This window comes from Oreochromis niloticus, linkage group LG12 (assembly GCF_001858045.2).
Source record: "Oreochromis niloticus isolate F11D_XX linkage group LG12, O_niloticus_UMD_NMBU, whole genome shotgun sequence".
NCBI classification, from domain to species: Eukaryota; Metazoa; Chordata; class Actinopteri; order Cichliformes; family Cichlidae; genus Oreochromis; species Oreochromis niloticus.
In genome coordinates, this window is record NC_031977.2 from 13,056,594 (window position 1) to 13,080,622 (window position 24,029).

The 24,029-nt window shown below is 41.8% G+C and overlaps 4 protein-coding genes across 5 annotated transcripts; 3 read left to right on the forward strand and 1 right to left on the reverse strand.

Annotated features, from left to right (window-relative positions):
* Window positions 1-247: 247 nt before the first annotated feature.
* arid5a (AT-rich interactive domain 5A) lies at window positions 248-7,369 on the forward strand. The gene is made up of 7 exons (XM_005473192.4): window positions 248-357; window positions 1,555-1,625; window positions 3,813-3,981; window positions 4,094-4,146; window positions 5,185-5,282; window positions 5,376-5,535; window positions 5,624-7,369. The coding sequence occupies exons 1-7, from the start codon at window positions 354-356 to the stop codon at window positions 6,803-6,805; spliced, it is 1,737 nt and encodes a 578-aa protein (XP_005473249.1). The 5' UTR covers window positions 248-353; the 3' UTR covers window positions 6,806-7,369.
* Window positions 7,370-10,422: 3,053 nt separating this feature from the next.
* Window positions 10,423-14,992, forward strand: gins4 (GINS complex subunit 4 (Sld5 homolog)). The gene is made up of 8 exons (XM_003445611.5): window positions 10,423-10,700; window positions 10,795-10,881; window positions 12,585-12,698; window positions 12,790-12,887; window positions 12,988-13,076; window positions 13,200-13,290; window positions 13,428-13,532; window positions 13,868-14,992. The coding sequence occupies exons 1-7, from the start codon at window positions 10,602-10,604 to the stop codon at window positions 13,522-13,524; spliced, it is 675 nt and encodes a 224-aa protein (XP_003445659.1). The 5' UTR covers window positions 10,423-10,601; the 3' UTR covers window positions 13,525-13,532; window positions 13,868-14,992.
* A 1,270-nt stretch (window positions 14,993-16,262) lies between these two features.
* On the forward strand, window positions 16,263-17,226 carry ppp1r3c2b (protein phosphatase 1 regulatory subunit 3C2, duplicate b). Its single transcript, XM_025897095.1, has one exon. The coding sequence runs from the start codon at window positions 16,263-16,265 to the stop codon at window positions 17,100-17,102; it is 840 nt and encodes a 279-aa protein (XP_025752880.1). The 3' UTR covers window positions 17,103-17,226.
* Window positions 17,227-17,703: 477 nt separating this feature from the next.
* phyhip (phytanoyl-CoA 2-hydroxylase interacting protein) lies at window positions 17,704-24,029 on the reverse strand. 2 transcript variants are annotated; one of them, XM_019366054.2, is made up of 5 exons: window positions 23,909-24,029; window positions 21,557-21,733; window positions 19,367-19,541; window positions 19,011-19,128; window positions 17,704-18,924 (listed from the first exon to the last, which is right to left on the reverse strand). In XM_019366054.2, the coding sequence occupies exons 2-5, from the start codon at window positions 21,722-21,724 to the stop codon at window positions 18,381-18,383; spliced, it is 1,005 nt and encodes a 334-aa protein (XP_019221599.1). In that variant the 5' UTR covers window positions 21,725-21,733; window positions 23,909-24,029; the 3' UTR covers window positions 17,704-18,380. The 2 variants fall into 2 exon arrangements, with proteins under 2 accessions (XP_019221599.1, XP_003445633.1); XM_003445585.5 differs by having other exon boundaries at window positions 23,851-24,013.

Consider the following 24,029-nt stretch of genomic DNA (forward strand, 5'->3'; position numbering starts at 1 on the left):
TCTCTACAAAATCAGAAATATGTGTTTCATGTGTTGATGACATCACGAGTATAGACAATAACATGTCCTCAGGAAAAAAACAAATGAGAAACAGCACACTGTGAGCTACAGCTGTTACACTGTAAGATACCCAAATGCAGATTTTAATAAAGTTTTAAGCTGACTATTCAAACACAGCTGATGGAAGAAGAAAAAAAGGACTCAGTTTCCCAGACTCATTTGCGGTGTTACATCAGTCAACCAATGAAACTGTCCTGTGGAGACACCTTCCTATTTTGTGGTGTCAAGTTGATGTGAGCGCTGCATGAATTACTGTCACAGTCAAGCCGGAGACTAGAAGACAACATCTGGAAATGGGTAAGAACAATCTTGATTTTGTACTCAAAAGTAGATGCTGTTTACATGTGTTGCTTTATGAATGTATAGAAACGAGTTAAACACATCATTTTAGGGATGATTGTAGTTCTTTTGAAGTTGTTTAATAACCACACTTTGAAGATTTTTGCAAAAGTAAATTCATGTTCATGACATTCATCTGTGACAGAAGCGACTGTTAGACCCAAAACGTCACAAAGTTTCACAAGAGTTCTCGCCGACTTTTAAAGTGCCGCAGTTAATCTGTCACAATAATGTGACTCTGATCGGTGTCTGCTTCAAACACCAACACAAGCGCGTTTCATGTGAAGCTAAATAACCTCTGAGAGTCAATGGAACAATTTTTAAAAACAATATGTCAAAAATATTTCTCCAACACTCAAAATGGAGAAGTTCAGGGCTACTGAAAGCAGAATTAAAGGTTCAAGCCACAGCACAGGAAATAAATGATCTCAAAAGAGAAGCATATTGGTTTTGCACACAAATGATATCACTGTGGGTGGAGGGCTTCATGGTATTGAGCTGACAGTTTGTGAAGAATGACATGTCATTCTCAGAATTGCATTTCATTCCCAGCCTTGGTATTTTCTTCTTGTTTGTTTGGCTTTTTTTAACATTCATATTATTTCCAGCTACATTCATAAATTCATAGATTTTGCAGTCCTGAACATGGAAGTGCTTAAGTCAAAGTCAAACTGTTGCCAGGCGAAATATCAGAAACCACTAATATTCACATTAATGCAGGGCAGGTAAATGAATGAAAGTGCCTCAGTGGATTCTCATCTTGCTTGAGATTATCTTGCCAAAATACTGTAGTTCTTGTGTCACAATATCATACAGTGCAGCGTACAAGTGGTTGTGTTCATGAGCAGGAAGTGGTTTTGCAACCTGTGGTTTTATATCACACCCAGTTGACAATATGTTCTACAGATTACTGTTTTTCTTTTTTTTCCCTGCACTTATCAAACATTATAACTGTTGACCAAATTACAAGAACACCGATGAAAATCACCTTTGATATTACTTATGAGGGATGCCTTTAAATTTTGATCAGATTGCGCACTGCTACCCAAGATCTGTCTTGGGTTAGAAAAAAAAAAAATTCAAGGTGGCTCGGGTAAATTCACATACCCAAATGACTCGATTTTTGTTGAGTTTACCGTCTCTCTCTCTTTGAAGCTCAAGAGGACCAAAATGAAACGTCACAACAAACAGCAACCAGTGACGAAGAGAAGGGGACCGCAAAGCAGGTACTAAACTCTGTCACTGCTGATAAAATGACAAAAAAAAAAAAAATGACAGTTGGTCTTCTGGCAGCCGTCTGGGCAATTTCCATCAGTTACAGTTAATCAGTGACTACAGACATGACTACTCAGAATGAGTTATGTGTTGTGTTTTCATTTCCCCTTTTCAGTGGATTTGAGTGGCGATTTTTTGAAGTGCTGATTATGTGCGTACAGTCGTTTCATCTCTATGGTCGATTATGAAATGAGTAAGGAGGAATAAGTGATTCTGCTTTGTTTTCTGAGAGGCCTCGAAAAGGCGCACACACACACACACCTCACACGCCACAATATTTCATTGCACATAAAGAAACTGCGGGAGCACTGCCACTCACAGCCGCTGTTCTGGTAAGTGAAATGAGAGGAACAATATGAGAAACACAAATTAGCTCATGAAATTTCCAAAGCTGATGTTAGTTGAAAGCATGGTGGTTTCTGTGGTGACTTCTGGCCTGACGATAGCATCGATCCAGAACGCCGCTGACAATCATTGTGAGAATTGTGTATCAACACATTGACATCAACATCACCCACACAGTTTTCCAAAAAAAAAAAAAAAAAAAAAAAAAACAGAAAAAGAAAAAAGAGAAAGAAAAGAAAATTCATATGTGAAAATCAACCGAAAGTTTCACGATGATATTTGTTCTCTGGTCTTGAGTGCGATCTTCAGCGCAGGGGCTTCATTATGTGGCTTACAGTGAAGACATTTCCTGTAGGCGATCATTGATGCGTAAACCTGAAAGTTTTGTGAATCAGATCTAAAATACAATGACTGAAAACAGACGAGCTGAATTCTGTGCAAGATTCCAATCACCACTTTCTCACATTTTTAGATAAATATCATTGTGCGCGTACATTCTGCCGCATATTCAATCAAAATCCCCTGATTTGGACAAACGTGGCGAGAAAAGCAGGTCGCCCGGGGTGCTCCTCTAGGCAGTGCAGAAAATATTGCCTATGAGAAAACCTTTAGAAAACAGTGGAAAGTCAGAGCTGTTTGCTGCTGGCTGGGAACAGGAGTGTAAAGCCACTGAACTGTGACTCAGTTGGGCTATCTTGGTTAGAGGCCTGCACCTTCACTATTACTCACTCTAGGGGTTTACTTCTCGGAACCAGGAACCACATAGAGGAACTTGATTCAATATGAAACCGCCTCTAGCTGTTTTGTTGTACAATGAGTGCCACAGATATAGCAGCTTCTATATGTGGTGATTCAAAGTAAAATATTGACAGCGTCCACTGCGGTATCCCTTGACATCCAATCTACCGAAATTGATCAAATGCAGCTGTGATGTGAGATCTCACATTTAAATAGCTGCTGTAAATTCCAAACTCTTTGTTTTCACTACGAGAAGTGACTATATCAGCACTTGTGATGTATGAACCAGTGTTTACACAGCGTGAGCGACACGGTGGCTGCGAACAACGGAAGACTATCACACCCAAGGGTTCGTTTTTAGCTGCCCCTTTTTTTTGTTGTTCTTCTTCTTTCTTTTTTTTTTTTACTTCAACAATAGCAATATCATTTGAGCTAAAATTAAGCAACAGTTTCTCTTCTTGACTCTCAGCTTTTTGAAATCTTTCGAAGCGACGATTTTAATTCTGCATGCCTTTTCTGTTTCATTTCTCTTTTCTTGCAAACCACAAATAGTGACATTGTGAATTTCCTCTGCTGGACTTCTGAGTAATGTGAACTTGACGCCAAATTTCTTGGTATCTTAAATTCCTCGTTAGTGTCACTGACACTGCTTTTGCAGAAGCGTATGCGATTTTTGGAGCTCTTGCAAAACAGCATCATTATTCACCTACTGACTCTCACATAAGGCGCTTGCAACGACAATTCTCTTCTCGGCTCAAGCTCATTTTACTGAGTGACATTTGTACCAGTGACTGACAGCTCCAGACCAAAAACCCCACAAGTCTGCTGCGTTCTCTCCAGACAGGATGTGTAGCGGTTATCTATTGAAAGTAGCGGTAAAACCCTACTCTCTGATTTTGACGTTTCATTTCAACATTTGTGTCTCATGAGACAACTCTGCATGTCGTTTTTCCCATTTCTCTTACAGTACCTTCAGCTATAAAACAGTGGACTGTGACACATTTACAAAGCATACTAATGTAGTCCTTTCATGCATCTGTTTCCTCTTACTGTAGGCTTCTCCTGCTGTTATTGAGATTCACGACTCTACAACTGAATGTGAAGATGAAGGAAGGGCCAGTGTGGTGCAGATGGAGGAGAAGGCATTTGTCTCAAGTTTGCACTCTTTTATGAAGGAGAAAGGTACACCCATAGAAAGGATTCCCCACCTGGGCTTTAAACAAAGTGAGTTTACACTATTATTGCTTTTATATAAACACATTGTTATGTGTTTAATGTTATTAGAAAAAGAAGTAGATTATTCATGTGTGTGTGTGTGTCTCCCCCCCACTCTCAGTTAATCTCTGGAAGATCTACAAAGCTGTTGATAAACTTGGAGGCTATGATTCAGTAAGTACTTTATTTAGCTTCTGTAGCAGATGCAAAAAAGGCTTCACTGCTGGCGGGCTTTTAAGTGGAAATGAGCTGTAGGTTTAGGTGCTAGAAATGCAGACAGCGACGCTGTCAACATATCGCTCCCCATGCTCTGTTTTCTTTGATGTTGACACTGTGGCATAAGTTGTGAGAGTGAAACTCATAATGAAATGGAACTAGATCGAGGCTCGTGTTGACCACTGTTGCTTTGTCCCAGGTTGTAAATACACCAATATGAGCCACCTACGTTAGCACAGGTTTAAAATTGAAAGTGTAATTTCAATACCGAAAACCAGCAGACATGGCATTTAAAGGGTAAGCAACCACTGCCCTTCCTCAAAAACATTTTTACAAATAGATCTATAAGTAAATATATTAGGGTCCAAGCACCTGAGGTACAAAAATGAATAAATTAATTCACACAAGCGCTGTCTGCTAGGTGTTACTCTGGGTCAAGTCTCTGACTTGGACCTTTTAATCACGCTGTTGCTGCCTTGGTATGTTACACAGAACTAATACAGGGGTGGACAATTAACTTTTCCAAGGGGCTCCATGATAAACTGGGACTTCTGTGGAGGGCCACACCTTCACCCGAGTCCTATTTTTAGCCCGCCCTTTCAAAGAATTAATATCGAGCAGAACTGACTCCACCTTATTGGTGAATTCCTTGTTTCTCAGTTTCTAATATACCCCCTTGGGAAAATGAATTGCCCGTGCACTAACAAGTGGCAGTGCACGCATACCTGCACAGATGGCACTCAAGCATGTTGTTAACTGTCCATCCTCTTGCCCAATTGTGATTTTAATTCTGTCTCCAAAAATAAATAAATACAAAATTGAGGATTTATGGTTTGAATGGACCAGTAGGTGGTTACATCCATCTTTTATATACAGGCTATGGTTTCATGATAGAAACAGCATAAAAATAGGATACCAGATACTGCCATCCTAGTGGGAACAGTTTAAATAGTGTAATGATTTTTAACTCTTATACACGTTCATTTTTGTCAACAGGTGACAGCACGACGCCTTTGGAAGAAAGTCTACGATGAGCTGGGAGGAAGCCCCGGTAGCACCAGTGCAGCTACTTGCACTCGCAGACATTATGAGAGGTGAGGATGACTCTGTTTCTCAAGAACCTTTTTTGGTTCAAACACTATAAGATCAGCTGAGACTCAATTTAAACTGTGCTGCTTATGTGACAGGCTGGTGCTTCCCTTTGAGAGGCATATAAAAGGAGAGGAAGACAAACCCCTGCCTCCAAGCAAACCACGAAAGCCATACAAGAGAAATTTGGATGGCAAGATGACTAAGGCAGAAGGGAAGAGGAAAAGAACTCATTCAGATAGAGACATTGATTCAGAGGTAACAAATTATAACTCTGACAAAACACCTAATAGAGAAGTGTTTGATATATTGTGTTCTAAAATCCCTCCTCCTCTATGCCTTTCAGTTACTCACCCAGAGAAGTCCAGAATCTTCCTGTCAAAGCGAAGCAGTAATTCATCCTCACTCTGCTCTCTGGGCTGACAGACACCACACTGAGCCAAACAGAGCAGCCAGTAATGTCTGCCCTTCTGTTTACCTTCTCCCCACATCCAACCCGTGGATTGCTCAATTACCGACTGCAGCCGGAGAGGTCATCTCTCCTCTGGAGAAAAAAAAGCGAATGGCTCAGGCTAGCCTCAATTTGCCGCCCAGTTCTCAGAGCGAGGATAAAGAAAGGCCCTCCGTCATCCACTGCTCCCAGTCTCCAGCCAGGGCTTCTTCCAGCAGAAACTGCAACTCCTCTGATGGCTCCCCACTCCCTTTATCCTCCTCCTCTTCCCGCAGCCCCTCCCCTTACTCTGTTTCATCAGAGGAAGGTCCAGCAGGAGGTGAAGATAAAGCTGCATCAAGCTCAGAAATGTCCCAAAATGCTTCTGTCAAAAATCCATCGGGCTGCAGTGAGGATAGCAAGACTGTTAGTAAGACACACAAAGAACCTAAAGGACAGAATAAGGATGTTTCTCAAATCGGCTCTGACTCGATTAAAAACCAAGTTAACTGGAAGTCCAACAAAGGAGCAAGTAAACATTACCCTCTTCCTTTCCAATTACCCACCTCATACTCTGTGAAATCTGTCTGGGCTCCAACATCTACCTCTAGCTTCACCAAAGTTATTCCAAAACCTGGCAATGTTCTACGACCCACTCCAGTTCGGCCAAGTTACAAAAACCACACGGGCAGGTTGCTTCAGCAAGACGACTCTCTGACTTGTGCAAAGAGGATGTCTATGTGGTCCTGTCAGACAGAGAAGAGAGAGAAATCCAGGACAATGCAACAGAAAGTTCCTCCCGCTCAGCAGAGCCTGTCCTATTCCGCCGCCACCCTGCCATTGCCCTGTGTCCTGTCAGGCTATGAGAAAACAGCCAGAGACTCCAGGCACCAACCTCCCCTGCACCCTTCATTTATCCCCAACAGAATGAGACTACCTCCCTCTCAGCTAATGTACCGCAATGTGCCAATGGGTCCACCTCCCTCTGCTCTCATCGGATCTGCTCTTTACTCTTACCCCTACCCCATTCCTCTGTTAAATCCCCAAACTGCATATGCCATTCCTGCCATCAATCCCATTTACCCTCAAAAGTTGTGAGAAAATCACAATGATAATCACAAAACAAGACAGTGGGTTGTTGCTCAGTGGAGTATTGTTGAGGCCTCCTTACATATGTTTTAAACATTAAAAATTTTCAAGTTATTCCTGCTGAGTGACTGTATGGATCCTGGGGATGAAGTCCGAGCAGTGATATCTACAAATATTTATAGGAGCCAATGAATCATGTTGAAGACTTGCTGTCCAAGTGCACCTGAGTGGTGTACTACTTAAAAAAAATTACAATATGCAATATGTCTTTAGCTGCTACACTAGGGTCAAATAATGTAATCTGTATAATATAAATTTTGGAAAAACAGATTACCATCGGTTATTTTCAGTTTTGATTTCTTTAGATTTTATGTAGTAAATGTTAATGATATGGTGTTATGATTATTAAAATGAATTTTATATTCAATTCAGGTCAAAATGAATGCGATATTAACCTCCTAGGACCTGCCGTCCACATATGTGGACATCACATTTTTGGTTATTTTGACCAAAATACTCAATTTTGCTTTACATGGGCCTGATATCCACTTACGAGGACATTATACTGCTACTGTTCTATCAAAATTTTAAATGAATATCCTCATTTGTGGCTCTCATTTTTCTTAAAAACAAAAATAAGGTAAAAAAAAAAAAATCTGGAAATTCTTTGTTTTTACATTCATTGGGCCCCAATATGCCCAAATATCAAAGAGAAATTAAAAATGCATGTCGTGGAACAGTTCGGGTCTTAGGAGGTTAAGGTTATCGTCAATTGCACAGTTTCAGTATTTTGTTTTTGAAAACAAAAAACTGTCTAATGTTTCTTAAAGTACTGTAGTTATGTCTGAAGATTATTATTATTTTGAATGAATGTTGGTCAGTGTATGATATTAAAAAAAAATTATCTATATTGTTCTCATGTTATTCAAGTGTATTTAAACAAAAGACTAAAGCAGCCAACAAATAAAGAGAAAACATGAAAACATCTTTGTTCTTTTTGTTCAGTTCAACAGTTCAATCACAGCACTGTAGGATGGTGAAAGATGAAAGCTTTAGCATTAGGCCCTCTCCTCAGCCTTCTTGATATGATGTTCTTCTGCTTCCCTGGCCGCTGTATCTGTGGGGATGCTGTTCGCTCTTTGTCGTAGCGTCCTGATGACACACAGTTTGTGCTCCAGTGAGTGATGAGAGTCAAACCTTAAATACTTTACGTTACCCATCATTTTTTTAAATGTCCCCCATTACTGATGGAAATCTCACAGTCTAAGAAGGCTGTCATTTTTCATATCCTCCCTGGTGAACTTGACGTGTTTCTCCACCGAGTTAATGTGATCAGTGAATTGTGGTACGTCCTGAGATTTGATTTTCAACCAGGTGTCATCCACATACCTGTACCAACGACTTGGGCGTGTTCCAGGGTAGGATAACAGAGCCCTGTTTTCCACTTCTTCCATGTACAAGTTGGCCACAATGGGTGAAACTGGGGAACCTATGGCACACCCATGTTTCTGCCTGACCCTTGTATGTGAAATAGGTGGAATGAAGACACAGTTCCAAAAGCAAACACACTTGGGCGGTGCTGAGAGTGGACCTGTTGCTGAGGTTGGGGTCATCCTGTAATCTCTTACAAACTACATCCACTGCTTCAGGGACTCGAACACAAGTGAAGAGAAACATAACATCATATGAGACCATTGTTTCATCTGCCTCCATAATGACATCTCTAAGCTTCTCAACAAAATTCAAAGTGTTCTGGATGTAGCGCTTAGAGCTGCCTACCAACGGGTTGAGGATCGAAGCCAGAAACTTTGAGATGTTATACGTGACTGAGTTGATCATGCAGACAATTGGTCTAAAAGGTACGCCCTTTTTTTGTATCTTCGGTAAACCATACAGACTTGGTGTAGCTTCCCCTGGGTGTAGCCTGTGGTATGAGGTCTGGTCAGCAGCATTGTCTTAATCTAAGTGCTTGACACATTCTATGACCCTTTTCCTGTAACCACTACCTGTGTCTCGATTCAGAGCCTCATAAGTATTTTTGTCAGTGAGCAGTGACAAATTCTTCTCAATATAGTCTTTCTGTTATTTGTGTTTGCTGATGTGCATTAAGGAAACTGCAGCTGTCTGAGGCATGTGGTGAGAGCTGCAACCTTGCAGGTCTGATGTAGTCCAGATAAGTTCAAAGGATGCTGATAGCGTGCAACACTGAACATCACTATGGTGGCTGCAGTGCAGGGAAAAAATATGAAAGAACTTTGAAGCAAGTGCAATGAGGAGTGACGAGAAGGAGCAAATAGGACAAATGAGATACTGCAGTAAGGCTGTCTGAAAGAGCTGCAATGAGTGAAGCAGATGATCTCTGAATTCACACTAATGAAACTGCAGATTAAGAGCCCAGATAACATGTAGATCTAGCTCCCAGATTGGATTTTGAAGACAGAAACCATCTCTACTTTTAAGATTAGGTTTAAAACTTTCATTTTTTGATAAAGTATATAGTTAGGGCTGGATCAGGTGACCCTGAACCCTCCCTTAGTTAAACTGCAATAGGCCTAAGCTGCTGGGGGGCTTCCCATGATGCAATGAGCATTTCTTCTTAACTCAACTCTATTCACACTCTGTGTGTTTATATGCTGCTTTGTATTTAATCATTAGTTATTTTTAATCTCTGGCTCTTTTCCGCAGTGTCGTTTTTGCTTCCTCCCTCCCCACTCATCCCCGACCACTCACGGCACGGCCTCCCTGAGCCTGGTTCTGCCTGGGGTTTCTTCCCATTAAAAGGGAGCCGCTTGCTCATAATGATTCATCTGATTGTTTGAGTTTCTTTTTATTGGTTTAGAGTCTTTGCTTTACAATACAAAGCACCTTTACTGTTTACTGGCAACTGTTGTTTTGGCAATTAAATTTTATCAAATTGAATGACATGCTGACTTAGGAAATCAAACTGACTTCTACGGCATCAGTTATTTCTTTGTGTGTTTGTAATAATCACAATCTTTTGGTATTTCTTGAGTGAATATGCCGTACCCTGTGCTGTCACTGTCTTTTATATAGTGTCTATTATATTATGTCTATTAGTGGTATAGGAAACATTTCTATGAGGTTTTTCTAGATCATAATTAATGCTTGAGTTATATATTTGATAGTATTAGCAGTAATTATCTGTAAATATATAAAATATATAATAAATCTATATAAAGATATCTCTCGCAATATAAGCACAATAACATAACCACTAATTATGATGCGTGAAAACGCCATAGAAATGCTTCTCCCACCACTTTCTACCACTCTAGCATTACTTACAACAATCTTCAGCAACATGCAATATTTTGAGTGTATTGCTCGTATTCACAGCACGTGTTATATAGATTAGATTCCCTCAGTTTTGTATTTCAGGAAAAACCGGGCTCATTGAACTTTTAAAGTTTGCGCTCCTGTAGCAGAAAATCCTCAACATCCCCGATCAATATCCTTCCTGAATGTCTAGAAACTAATTTACTGTCTTTTATTGAATGCTCCGTCCAATTATTAATAAAAACTATACTAAGCCTACGAGAAGGCTTGCCTGACAAGCTAAACTCAGGTAAATGGGCACATTGTAAATCTCGCGAGAAGAATCCCAGTGGCGCGAATAAACAACGAGTTTTTCCGCTAACTTGTGGCTGCTGTGACAGTAGTAGTCGCATTGGTACATTTTCCCTCATATTATTCAGTTTTAATTGCTCTGTTTTTATTATTAATTTATTTTTAATTCAAGAGATATTCTGCGTTTTGGTGAAACGTTGTATTTTTACTGAAAACCATGTCGGACGCTTTGTCTGATGACGGCAGCGACTTCAACCAGGATGACACCCAGGAGGATGTTATGACCCCGGCGGAGCTGATCGCTAAACTGGAAGAAGTAGGCCAGATTATTCCCCTGACGTGCAGACTCTTCACCTCTATTAGATATTCAGCACCGTCTTCACTGTTGTGTCCGTGTGTGTCGCCCACAGGCTTGGCTAAATGAGAAGTTCTCACCGGAGCTGCTGGAGAACAAATCAGAGGTGGTGGAGTGTGTGATGGAGCAGCTGACTCATATGGTAAACTACCCGGGGAATACCTCCTGCGGTGTGGGTTGTTTCTAATGTTCAGCAGCATGCATGGTTATAGTTGAGTTTCTGAATTGCAAAACAGCAACTGAAACGCGAAGGACTGCAACCTATGAGAATGTGCATGACTGATTCAAATGCAGCAGAGGGAAAACTATATACAGTACTGTGCAAAAGTCTCGAGCCACCTCTCACTTCTTTATGTTTTGCTATGATGTAGTGAAATTGACATGCAGAATGTAAGGCAAAAGAGTTGGTACAATTCTAATGAGCTTGAAAGTCCATATTCCGTATGACCACCTTTATGTTATACACAGCCTGAACTCTCTCGGGCAAGCTTTCTTGTAATTTCTTTAAGTAATCTTCAGGAATTGTTCTCCAGACTTCTTAAAGGACATTAAAAGCTCTTTGATGTTGGCTGCCTTTTGTTCTGTTCTCTGTCAACATGATCCCACACTGCTTCAATAATGTCGAGGCCAATCCATGACTGATAGTGTTCCACTGTGTGGGGTTTTTTTTTTTGTTTTTGTTTTTTATGTTTGGGGGGTTTTTTTTGTTTTTTTTCCCCATCCAGGTATGCTTTTACTGCATTGGCAGTGTGTTAGGGATCATTGCCATGCTGAAAAATGACTTGTTCAGAAAAGAACCTGTCCAGTTTGCACAATTTTATTTAATGGCACACATGCTGAGATATACCAAGCTGATTCTCAATGGTTAGTAGCTCAGTGAGAATCATCTTGTTGGTGTAGAAATATAATTTCATACCTGTAAAATGTTTTTTTTCTTTGGCATTTTTAATAGATTCAACTAAAGGATTGAAAACAAAGAATGTGTTTTTTGCTACAGGCTCCCAGTAGCAAAGTCCCTAAAGTAACACGTTAAAATAGCTTCTTTGCTAAGTTGTCTGTTGTTTTTGTAGACGCATTACTGGCTTTTCCTTCGAATTCGGTACCTTTTCGTGCTCGGATGATTCATAGGTCAATGTTAAGTGTCTTAACAAACAACAAACAAAAGTAGGTGCATTCCACCTCTTCTAAACTGTGAATTTTGCTTTTTTTTAACCCATAAAAAGCAAAGGTTTGTAGAAAAATACCCATTACAATTCACTAGAGCTCAAAATGCCACTTTATACACACAAATTAATTTATTTTTCAGTTGGAGTTTAAAGAAAGTAATTTACTTTTCAGTGGGTCAAAAAACATCATCAAATGTTCAAAATATAGAAGTTGAATTCGGGAATATCTGAGATTTCTGCTTTTTGTTCATTTACTTGAATTATTACAAAAATGTTTTAATTTCTTCTGTCACCTGACAGATCAGCACTTCATTGCTGGTTTTCTTATGATTTAGTTTTATTAGTATGGATAAATTGATCTATAGGAAGACCTGCAATTGATATCAAGACTTTGATGGTCATGTCAAATGTAATGTGGTGGCTTCAAAATAAAATCTCAAACAATTCAGGGCAATGTGGTTTGCTCTGTGGCAAACTACTATCTAAAGCTGCTGCCTGTCAGTAGGACCTTGATTACATTACTATACATCCAGCTGTGGAGATTCATTCAGTTCAGATGATTAGGATGGTATTAACACTGTGATATTCAAACATATCCCAGGGCTGTTGCTTTTCTGGTCATTCTGAGTAGACCTGAATAAAAGGACCCTTTAATTTCTGACAGTTTTGTCACCAACAGGAGTCCAACTTGCAGCGGGTGAAGAAAGGCGATGCAAAGGCCAGCATCCATCGCATGGAAATAGACAGGATCCGCTACGTTCTCAGCAGCTACCTGCGCTCTCGTCTGCAGAAGGTCGGTTGGGTCAGCGCCACAAAACTGAGTTTTGTCTCACTTGGTGGCTGTTGGTGACATATGCCTCCCCTTTTGTGCTGTTTATGTCTAGATTGAAAAGTATTTCCCACATGTCTTGGAGAGAGAGAAGTCTCGGGGTGAGGGCGAGCCGTCTCTGCTTTCGCCTGAGGAGTTTGCTTTTGCCAAAGAGTGAGTGTGCTGGAATAAAGTCGTTTAAACCGCTGCGGTTCTTGCAACACTTGGGGTTTTTAAAAAAAAAAAATCACACGCCAACACATCTGGCTTGCAGGTATTATGCCAACACTGAAAGCTACCTAAAGGCTGTAGCACTGAAGCGCATGCCATCCAACTTACAGACTGTGGATATGATCAAAGCAGGTAAGGTGTCATTCTGTGTCTAAAATGGTGATACTATTAGCCCATGTAGACAGATGGTGACGTTTGCTGTGACATTTTCACTGACCATTGCACTCGTTTCACCACTGTGTATCCTAATGTTAGTGCCTGAGCCCTGCCTGGACTCCTTTGTGTTTCTGCGAGTGAAAGAGAGACAGGAAAACATCCTGGTAGAGCCTGAAACGGAGGATCAGAGGTTTGTTTGTCAATATTTCTCTTTATGTGCTATTATTTAGGCATCCAGTAGGTGGCAGTGTTGCCTTCTTGCATTCACTAACCTTTTTCTGTATAGATACTAAACTGATAAAATCTCCACTGTGTCTCTTCTATCAGAGAGTATGTCGTGGATCTCGACGAGGGCTCTCAGCACCTAATGCGTTATCGAACTATAGCTCCACTTGTGTCAAGCGGAGCTGTGCAGTTGATATGAATGAAAAGGTCAGTACCAGCGAGCCTTGACTGAGCCATCTTTGTCATTAACTCAATACTGCCCTCACACCCTCTTCTACAGGCATCTAATAATTCATTTCTGCAGCTCTTACATAAGCCGTGGCTTTGCGGTGACATCTGGATTTATTTTTAGCGCTTACTTTTTTCTCTTTCCTTTTTTCCCTTTTTGAGTGTTCATTGTCTCTTGGCAACAGATAATAAAAAACCAACATTGAAATTTTAAAGCACCATGATGTGTTTACAACAAATTTTAGTTGTCTTCTCTAAACTAAACTACAGTTAACAGTCAAGTGCAATTAATATTGGTCTTTTATATGTTGCAGGTTGCTTATTACTGTGGATCCAGGAGACATTCCTGAAATAAAGACTGCGCAGAGATCACATCAGGAAGCATGCCCTTCATCCTCACCTTTCATCCAGAATAAGGACTGACTTTTAGGATGTAAATATAGGGACGTTTGTAGCACCATGGCACCAGAATTTAATTCTGTGGGGGTGGGGGGACACAATCGAGGTCACTGCCAGCGGGAACTAAAAGCTGCGGATGAACCCTGTTTACTAAACTAGGTTTTTGCAGCGCTGAGTTTGTATTTTTGGATCTTTTTAATCATGTCATGATATATGCTTTGTTGTGTAGTACGTTGGTGTGCGTGTGACTGATAAAGACAGCTCTGTCTAATCTGTTTATTCATTACTCCTCATGTTGCTCCATCCAAATGATTCATGTTATTGGATGATTTCTCAGCTGCTCGATAACCGGATGCATCAGATGACCCGACGGTGAAATTTCATCAGTTCACTTGGCATCATAACGCCTTCCATCCCGAGGTGCTCATGCTAGATGTGCATGCATCTTTGCAAGATCAGGGTTTGTTTGCTGTGATTTAAGGACATTCACACTTGAATTAACATGCTTTAATGTCATAGATTATCCTGTTAATGCTCATGTAGCTGTTGTACATCGTGACATTATTCTTTTTCACATGTTGAAAGTTTCCTTTTTGACTTTGCTTTAAACTTTAACCTAAAAGATGTTATGATAGCATTGTTATGTAAGTGTTTCAGCGGGAGCAATCAGTGCTTATTGTTTGCCTTCACATAAATTCACCAGTAATTAGAACTAACAATGGATTGAAAGAGTGGGCTTAGCAACACAGAGTAATCAAGACGACTGTCTAACTCTTAAACTGCATTCATAGAAGACCTGGAGAAGAAATGTTACTTGATGTTCTGATTAATGTCATATAGTGTGTGCCTTGACCTGGTAAAATCAGGAACAAATCAAGTTGATTTGGATGTCTGATAGCATACAGTGTGGTTTTGAGGGGAACGGGCCTGTTATTATTCCTATTAAAATGTTGGAAAATAAAATAAATATTCCCTCAGGCATCGAAGATAGTTTGAAATGTGAGTTGGAGAAAAAATAAAATGATTGTGAAAGAATTGCATTTATTAAACACTACACCATTTTTTTAGGCTTTGTAGAATCTTGACATTTGTACCAGTTTTTAATCATTTCACGGTAATTGTAAAGTCATAAAAATGTCCTGTAGTTTGGTGGCACCAGTCTCAGTAAAGATAGGTCTTCCATGTGTGGATATGTGTGGAACTCGATATACTCGCATACGCACATGGACTGATTCCTGAATAGCTTCCTCGGCTAAGTGACCAGACTGCTGAGAGTTGTTTGTAATCCGGCCCTCCTCAGGTTTGCACATGCTGATGGACCGTGGGGCAGTGATCCCTTTAGAGCAGGCGCTAGATAGCAAAGGTTTGGAGCCATGCCCAGGCCTCTGTGGGATCTGTGTCCACTAACAGGTGTGAGAATAAAGGGCAGGATGACCTGGATAGTTTCCATAATGCAGAGTGGAATTACACAAAGAAGACTTTTATGTACTTAATGCACATCGTCAACACTGGACAATGAATGTGCAAGGTGACGATACAAATATTTAACTTCACATAAATATACATGGTTAACATTTAGGTGTGTTCATATGTTTCTTTCCCATAATTAAATTATTTATTTATGCAAAGTAATGGAAACCTATGAAAACATAAAACTTACTTAAATGCAGTACCACAGGGAGACATAAAGAGAAACAAAGTCACAAGCTGATTGGCCAGGACAGCGAAGAGGGTGGAGTTTACAATATGACATCTAAACTGAGGTCATATAAATGCGTTGTGCCAGATTCTCCTGTGGGGAACAACTGACAACACGACTACAACACGCTACTCATGGGAGATTGTAAGTACATTTTTAAATGTCAGAATTACACACAAAGATTGTTGCATGTTGTCACATACCAATCTTTGTGTGCAATTTTTTTTCTTTTTTACATACAGATTTTGTTCTAATTGTGACAGATTTTTTTTCTGTTTTCCAGAACTCCAAACATTGAGGACAATATTCCCATCACTCAGCATAGGAATACCAGCATGGAGATGTCCAGTACATCGTAAGCAGACACAACACACACACACACACACAAACTGTGCAGATTAGCTTGCACAACTTCTTTAGGGGTTAAATTAAAATTACCATCATATTTTTTATCAGATCACTTTCACATTATGATGCCTTCCTTAAAAGCCCTGCATAAACATGTAATGACACAACTGCGATACATACAAAGATATATTCACATTTCCAGTCAGTACTGAGGTCCCCGTGTGTTTCTTGTTAGTGTCCTGCCAGTGGTTGGCTTTGGGTCGATGGCTCGGTCAGCCGGACTGCTGGAGATTGCTGTCAGGCTGTGCTTGAACCAGCGTAAACAACTGTGTCCTCATGTCTGGGTTCCCATCCTGAAACCCCAGCGATCCTGCATCCGTCCTCCAGCTTCAGAGCACTTATCCTCTGACATCTTGAGCCAAGTCTTTCTGCCCCGTCCTTCCTCACCTTTCCTCGATGACTTGGACGACGGCGATGATGTGTTGTTCCCAATCAAGAGCAAACGTGTGGTTTTTGCCGACTCGCGGGGATTGTCTCTAACAGCCGTGCGAGTGTTTTCCGACGAAGAAGAGCAGTCTGACCTCGACGTGCTGCCATCGCTGCAGTCTTTGGGCAGCATGACAGAGGATGGCTACAGCTGCACAGTCAGCACCTGCTGCCCAGGAACACGGCTCAAACTGGGCTTCCCGCAGCCATCTGCAGATTTCCAGGCCTTTCGAGCCAAGCTGGCAGAGAGCATGGTCATCTTGGAGAACTGCAGTATCAGCGAGAAGGCCCTCCGGGGTACCGTGAGAGTTAGGAATGTCAGCTACCAGAAGGATGTGCGTGTGCGCATCACCTTTGACTCGTGGCAGAGCTACAGAGACGTGCCCTGCACATACCTGCAGAAACGCTTCGGAGGACCTCAGACGGACATCTTTGAATTTGACATTACCATTCCTAAAGTGCTAGATGCGAAAAGGAAGATTGAGTTCTGTTTAAGTTATTTGCCAGGAGGGCACAGCGAGCCTTTTTGGGACAATAACGATGGACAAAATTACAGCATTACAGTGAGTGTGAACTCACATCTGTGCCATGGGAAGAATCAAAGTGAAAGGGCATGACTCACTCAACCTAAAAGTGATCCTGTTTTTTCCCCCTCGTGTATACTATATCAGTCCTGGGTGAAGGTTTAGTGTACATTTTTGTGTTTTTCTGTGAAATGTTACTTCTTTGATTTTTGATCATGTTTAGACTGCTTAGTAACAGTTTTATATTGTAAAAGTGTCTTTAAAACAGGTCAGTTTTGGTGTCAGTTCCTTTCACATTAAGCATCACACACTGTCCACGCTCTGCTGGCGTGTCCTGCATTTTGGCCCATTACCACAGGATGAATTATTGTTGTGCAACAGGGAGGGGATCCCTTTCACCTTAGGCATTTCTGGGATTCCCATGTAGGTCAGAGATTACTGGGCAGGGACAAACAGGAGGCCAATAGCAGAAGCCGCTAATCTTAGCACAGCTGCCAAAGAGCGACTGCAGGGAGCTTTGAGAGCTTCCTCATTACCTTTCTCTTATGTTCAAACACTGAACCGCCTCCTAATGGCTTTTAGTGTTACAAAGTATCACACAGTTCTGCAGTAAAAAGTCTTTCCTGCAACAATTTCTTAGTCACAACCTTACATTTAAAGTGAAGCAGGAAAGTATTCAGCAAGGATGCTGGAAACTAACGTTCATGTTTCAGTGTAGTATAAGTGATTAGACTTCATTTTGTAGGAGACACATGTTTGAGAGGTGATCACAATAAGCTGAAATAATCTCCACAGGAAAAAAAAAACAGTTTACACGCCGTCACACCAGCTTTGACTTGTCACAGCAGAGAAAGAGCAGGAGGACTGATGATGGCTGACTAAGCTATGGAAATGAGCAAGTGTCCATATTAGAAAAACCTCACCTTGACTATGACTTTGCCTGATTTTCCCTACTGCAACAAGTCAAAATGTCAGCTGTGAAAAAAAAACACATCAAAGGGAAAATGGGAAAAACTTTAAAAAAAAGAAAAAGAAAAAAAAGACACAACACCATGATGATGCCAGAAAAAACAGTCTTCTTAAGCCTGCTGTGTTTTCAGTGCATTTTTTTGTAATGGATGCATGTTCATTGTATTTCCAGCTGTGATTAGGATGGAGTAATGCTATACACACTTTTATAAGTCTTCTAGTTTAAATACACTATCTGGTCCAGGCAGGAGGGAGGAGGGAAAGCAGCACGAGTGCACCCTGAGAGGTGACTCTTTCCACAGTGTTCTGACCTACACATGATGGGCTCAACCATCTTTTTGCATCACAGCGTCTGTCTTCGCTGCAGACTTGCACACTTCAAGTTTTGCACCAGCGCTTCCCTCAGCGTCCCACACTGATGTTGCACACTTTGCAGCTCGGGTCTTTCTTGGCATTGGCGGTGGTCAGACTCATAAGCTGGTGCCCGCTGATCTGCTCCACGCCGCCCTGATCCAAGTGAACCGGCTCGGTGAACAGCACCTCGAGAATGACGTCGCTGGCGTGGCAGTACAAGGGCTCCTCCCCGGGTCTCTGAGGGGCAGTGTAAGTCAGAAAGGGGTTGGAAGCCAAGTCCAGCATAGGGAGGCGGGTGCGGCAGAAGGCATCTCCCTCTGAGCCAACAGGGGCGAGCACCAGCACCACATAGTGGTAGGCCGTGTACATGCAGTAGAAGTCTGCAAAATACAGGCAGATGTTGGGGTTTAGCAGGTGTCCAGCCGGGATCTGAAACCGCAGGGGTCCATACGGGGAGTCTTTGGGAGGGAGCCCTGTATCAAACTCTGTGTTGCAGCTGAAGAAGACTCCGTGCAGTTTGCCGCTGATGGGTGAGCCGTGACTCCCACTGGTGTCTTTGAGGGCTGGACGCATCAGACCTCCACACTCCTTTCTAATTCCATACATGAAAAGGAAAATGAGTTATTGCACTCCGTTCTTATGGGAATGTATAATATAGAGAAAGAGTGAAGTGCCTACCTGACATAATCAAAGTAGTCTGGGTGCTGGTTGCGATAAAAGACCGAGAATTTCAGAAGCCTCCCCGCTGAGCCCTTGGCCTTGTCGAGAAGCTGCTGTAGGTGTTCCATGGCGTAGTCTGCAAAGTTTAAGTTTTGAAGCTGTGAAACTACTTGAAGTCTGCACTACTTTCAAATGCTAATGACTATCCAGTGCTGAGACAGACTTGTGGGTTGTTGTCTTTTGGGGGGAGTTTTGCCATTTTTGTGCGCTGCGTTTTTTGTTCCTCTCTTGTATCACTTTGGTCAGATCTCTGATGTTTGACTGCATGCATAATCACTGTTATTTTAGTCACAACACATGAGTGCATGTCTTACCCCCAGTGCAAAACTCCACCACCTGGCTCCACTCTGACACCAAGTAATCACCATCTGGCTGTCGGACAGCAGTTTGAACAGCAACACAGTATTCTGTCCGCGGGCTGAGGAACCAGTGTCCCCTCACTGCCATGGGGAGAGGCACGGCTTTGGCCACCAGCTTGGTCGGCACATCCTGCAGAATGAAGCAGGAAACAGGTGACACCAGGGTACAGGATGCAAGCCTTTAACGGTCTGCCGCATCCATCATTTACATTTCAAAGCCGATGTAGATGCAATTGTTAGTCAAGCATTTCCTTCCATAAACTTTGCCTTTATTAATGTGAGATTCCATTTTTAAGCCCCAGCTGCTGTAACTAGGATACATCTAATCAAAACAGCAGCTTCGTTTTGACCAAGGCCTCTGAGCAGCACAGCTAATTACTACAGGCTCAGAGGTCCATATATCCATAGCAACATCTCTGATGCAAGTTTGTTTGTGCCTCTTCGTGTATCAGAGAGAAATCATATCCTCCATCTAAGAAGAGCTCGCTCAGTACTACCCCTGCCTTGACTTCACAAAAGCACTTTTCAGTTTGTGAATGCGTGCTGCAATAATATGCCATAATTACAGTCGGCATTTTGCATCTGCGGAGATAGCAACTGTTTCTTTTCATTATCATTATTTCAGGCTACAGGCATGCCATCAGTATAACTATTAAAAAGAACACGAGGACAAAAGGGAAGAAAATTTAAAAGATGATTAGAAGGAAAAAAAAGGTTTTGAAATGTATAAATAGAGAATAAAGCTTGTGGTGGCTTTGGATGTGTGGAGCAGGGAAGAGGGAATGCATAGCTGTTGAAGTCTTTGGAGTTAGTAGGGTTTCATCATTAAGTTTAAGTTTAATTATCACACAGTTTATTTTTAATGTCTGAGTAATAGCTCATAGTGCTGGCGGGGGGACAGAAGTAACCCTTAACAAGATGATGATCAACAGCGACTTAATGAACCACAGAAAAGCTGCAGGTTTCAGAATGGCCAAGTCATGACTTTAGCCCATTTGAGATGCGACTGTGACCTGAAGAGAAGATGCACAGTCATGAAATCTCAGAGTCCACAAAGGCCTCATAAGCAGCTACAGGAAATGAGCAATGAAGTTTTTGCTGGTAAAGGAGATAAAACGAGTTCATGAAGTGAAGAGTTCTTTTTCCGCCTTGCACTGTAAGAGGTGACTCAGCACTTCAGGTACAGATATGAACTGCTGTTGTGTTGAGTCATGTTATGTTTGTCTTTAATTGGGACGTCAGTGCTGAATGAAAATCAGACCGGGCTGTATGAGTAACATAGAGGTTCTGGTAACTACAAAGGAGTTCACCAGCTTCTGTGGAACTGCACACTGCATGAGTGTATTTCTAAAATTCATCCAAGTCAGCAATCTGTCTTGCTCACACTGAAAATGCTGCATAGCTGGAATAATGTTTAGATTAACTTTAAGTGGAACTAAGTTCAACAGGAGTTCCAGCCGTTCTGTGGGTCTGAGCTGCTAGCATGGCTCAGAGCAAATGAAGATATGTCTTATATATTTAATATGACCCAGAGAGAGCAGATGGAAAGAAGCTGGTAGCTACACATCTCTTCCCTATGCTCAAGATTAATAGACTCTGACCAATGTTAAAGATAAAACTAAAAAAAAGATTTGTTGTCACATTATATCTGCGTTTCATGAAATCTTTTAAATTAACAAATTTAACCATGCACATGGGAAGGAATTAACATGAAAACGTCTCCATGCTGCAGCTGAATTTGTCAGGTTTTGTCCACTTTCAAAAAAATATATAATAAAAGAAACAATGTGCAAGTGAGTCACTGGCCCGAAGCTGTTGACTGCACACATTTTCCTTTTCGCTTGTATTGGAAGTGACTGAAAGGGCACAACCACAGTTTTCTGTGTTCCGAGTAACAACGTGTAAGGCAGTCATCTGCTCAGCAAAGCAGACGTCGATGAAAATCGAATGATTTCCTGCCTCGTTCGTGCTGCCCGCTGTTAATTAGGAAATGACGCACAGTAAACGGATGATGAAAACGAACACTGTGACCGGTGTGAATCTGGAGCATGAGTCTAGATGACACCAATACAGAGCGGGCTGCCTTCGGGGAGGAGGTGGGGGAAAGGTATGTGAGGTCATGCTGGAGTTACAGAATGATCAAACCCTGTGTTTGAAGCGGTTGGGGTCCCTGTTGGCCTTGCGGCTTAAGTCGATGAAGAAGTGTGTGGCTCTGGCCGTGTCCTCGGGGGTCATGTCCCACATGATCCGGAAGGAGTCGCAGGTCACCTCACAAATCTGGATATTACAGGGGGTCGAAAGGGGAGCATCCATGTCTGTAATCTGCCATTAGAATTAGAGATAAAAGCACTGAGTTAGATTGTAATAAGGCGATGTAATACTGGTGCTGTAGATGGGGGTGGGGGATATCTGCTAAGAGATTAAACTGTGTCACTGTACAACAGTTCAAAACAAAACACCTCAGCTGAATCAAATTAACCTTTCATTTAGAGATCTGTGTCCAAGCTCTTTCTTCACTGCCCCCCCTTCCTCCCTTAACTGACATTTCCCATCATTGCACAACTCAATACGCTCCCAGCTGAGTGACTGGCCCCTGTTTTCCCCCCGTGCATTTCATAATCCACCTACAGCAGTCTCTCAGCAACCACACGTCTCGCTGCCTCCCTCAATCTTCTCCTGTAATTCGCAAAGGGGTCACAAACAAAAACCTTTCCATACCCGTCAGCAGGCATTCAAACGTAAAAGGGAAAACTTTCTAAACATTTCTGTCTCCTCGCTGAAATCCGCTCCTTTTCAAAACTGCCAGCGACGCGACTCCTTACAGCTCAAGGAAAGTAGGGAGGTTTAAGCATCTGTAGCAGGTGATGTATGATCATATTTCCTGAGCTGCCCATCAGCAGTTCGATCTAGGCTGCTGCACATAGCCTTGAGTATCAGGCTGGAAGCAATTTGTTGGCCAGCCTGTGTTTGTCCCATTAACTGTCACCTACCCTCCTCTTAAATGATGGTAACTCTCTTCAGTGTGTCCACAGTGCTCCTGTTTATCCCAGCTTGCTTGCAGTTTTCATCAGTCTATTGTTACTGCAACAGTCTCCTCCACAGCTACAGTATATTTACTGATCTCTTGCAGTATTTTCAACACCAAAGCAGCATTTTGCATATTTCTCTTATTAGCCCTGGCACAGTGAGCACGTGGCAAATATGTGTTCAAAAATAACTCCCCCCGTTGTGGTCCCTGTGATCCTACAAATTGCCTGGTTTAGAGTCATTGTCTGATTGCCGGGTCTGCAAAGGTGCGCCCCACCCGTCAGTGTGATGGACAGGCTGCGGTAGCTCATTAAAGCCTGTGAACTGTGAAATTTGTGCGATGGCTCGTGCACACGGGCAACCGGGGCAGGGAGCCGCACCGTGCACGTGCAGGTCCACGCGTCTGTTTTCCAGCTGCTGTTCTCTTTTCTTGCCATAGTGTGCCTTTTTTTTCAGAGATAGAAACTGGGGCAACAGAAGATTCTCTCAGGACAAGTCATCAAAGCTCCCCGTGCGTCTACATATGCTCCACTTTTGGATGGCAGAGATGTGAACACAGTTCAAATTCAGGTTGCCATACCATTCACACAATTACATTTCTCTCACTTAGAAAAAAAAGCCGATTATCTCCACCACATTACCAGCTTTAACAGACAGCTGCTCCAAATAAGGCAATTTGGTCTAACTAATAATTATTATGAGTACACATCATAACTCATAATTCATCTAGAAGTGCATAATTAGGCTACAGTTCACATCTCTGGCTGAAGTACATAACACACACACAGATGTTGTGCTGTAATCATGCATATGGAGCAGGGCATAGAAAGCAGCTCTGTGGTTCAAAGCCACATTTCTTCTTCTTCTTCTTTGAGGAGAATACTTTAAAAGACATTTACATAGCTAGGCGAGAGGGGAGGGAAAAGGCGCAATCTTCTCGCTTTAGTTCTTAAACTGGGATGCTGAAAAGGCAGTCACCGGGTATGAAAATGGAAATATTATCTCTTCCTTAAAGTAGTTTGAAGCGATGCACAGTTGGCACTGACATTTAGGAGAATGACGCCCAATCTCTTTACACGAATCAGTCAGGGCTGCCGTGTGAAATGTCCTCGCAGTCACACGCAAAATGTCATTGGTGGGATTTAATAAATACCCAAAGTTGGCAGGGGGGGGAAGAGAATAAGAGAATAACAAGAGAATAACAATCTGCAAATAAAACTCCAGCATCTGCTGCATTCATCTGACTTCATGTCAAATATATTTGGAGAAAACACACACACACTCACTCACACCCAGGATAAGATCATTTGATGTCAACAACTTGTAAATAGACTCGTTTAATAAATTGATTCATTTTCTGGGACTCAGAATAATGTAACGTGAAGAATAATGTAAAAAAAAAAATTCCTTACTTGTATGAGGCTCAAATTTGAGATGGTAGAAGGTCGTCTTATTTCGCTTTCTACTTGCCTGCTATCGTGCAGCCGATGATAGATCCCCCAGGAAAACTGATTAGGAGGTGAAACGAACACACAGCCTCCTCTCTTCCTCTTTCTCCGTCTGTTTCTCTCTCTCTGTGTCACACAAACAC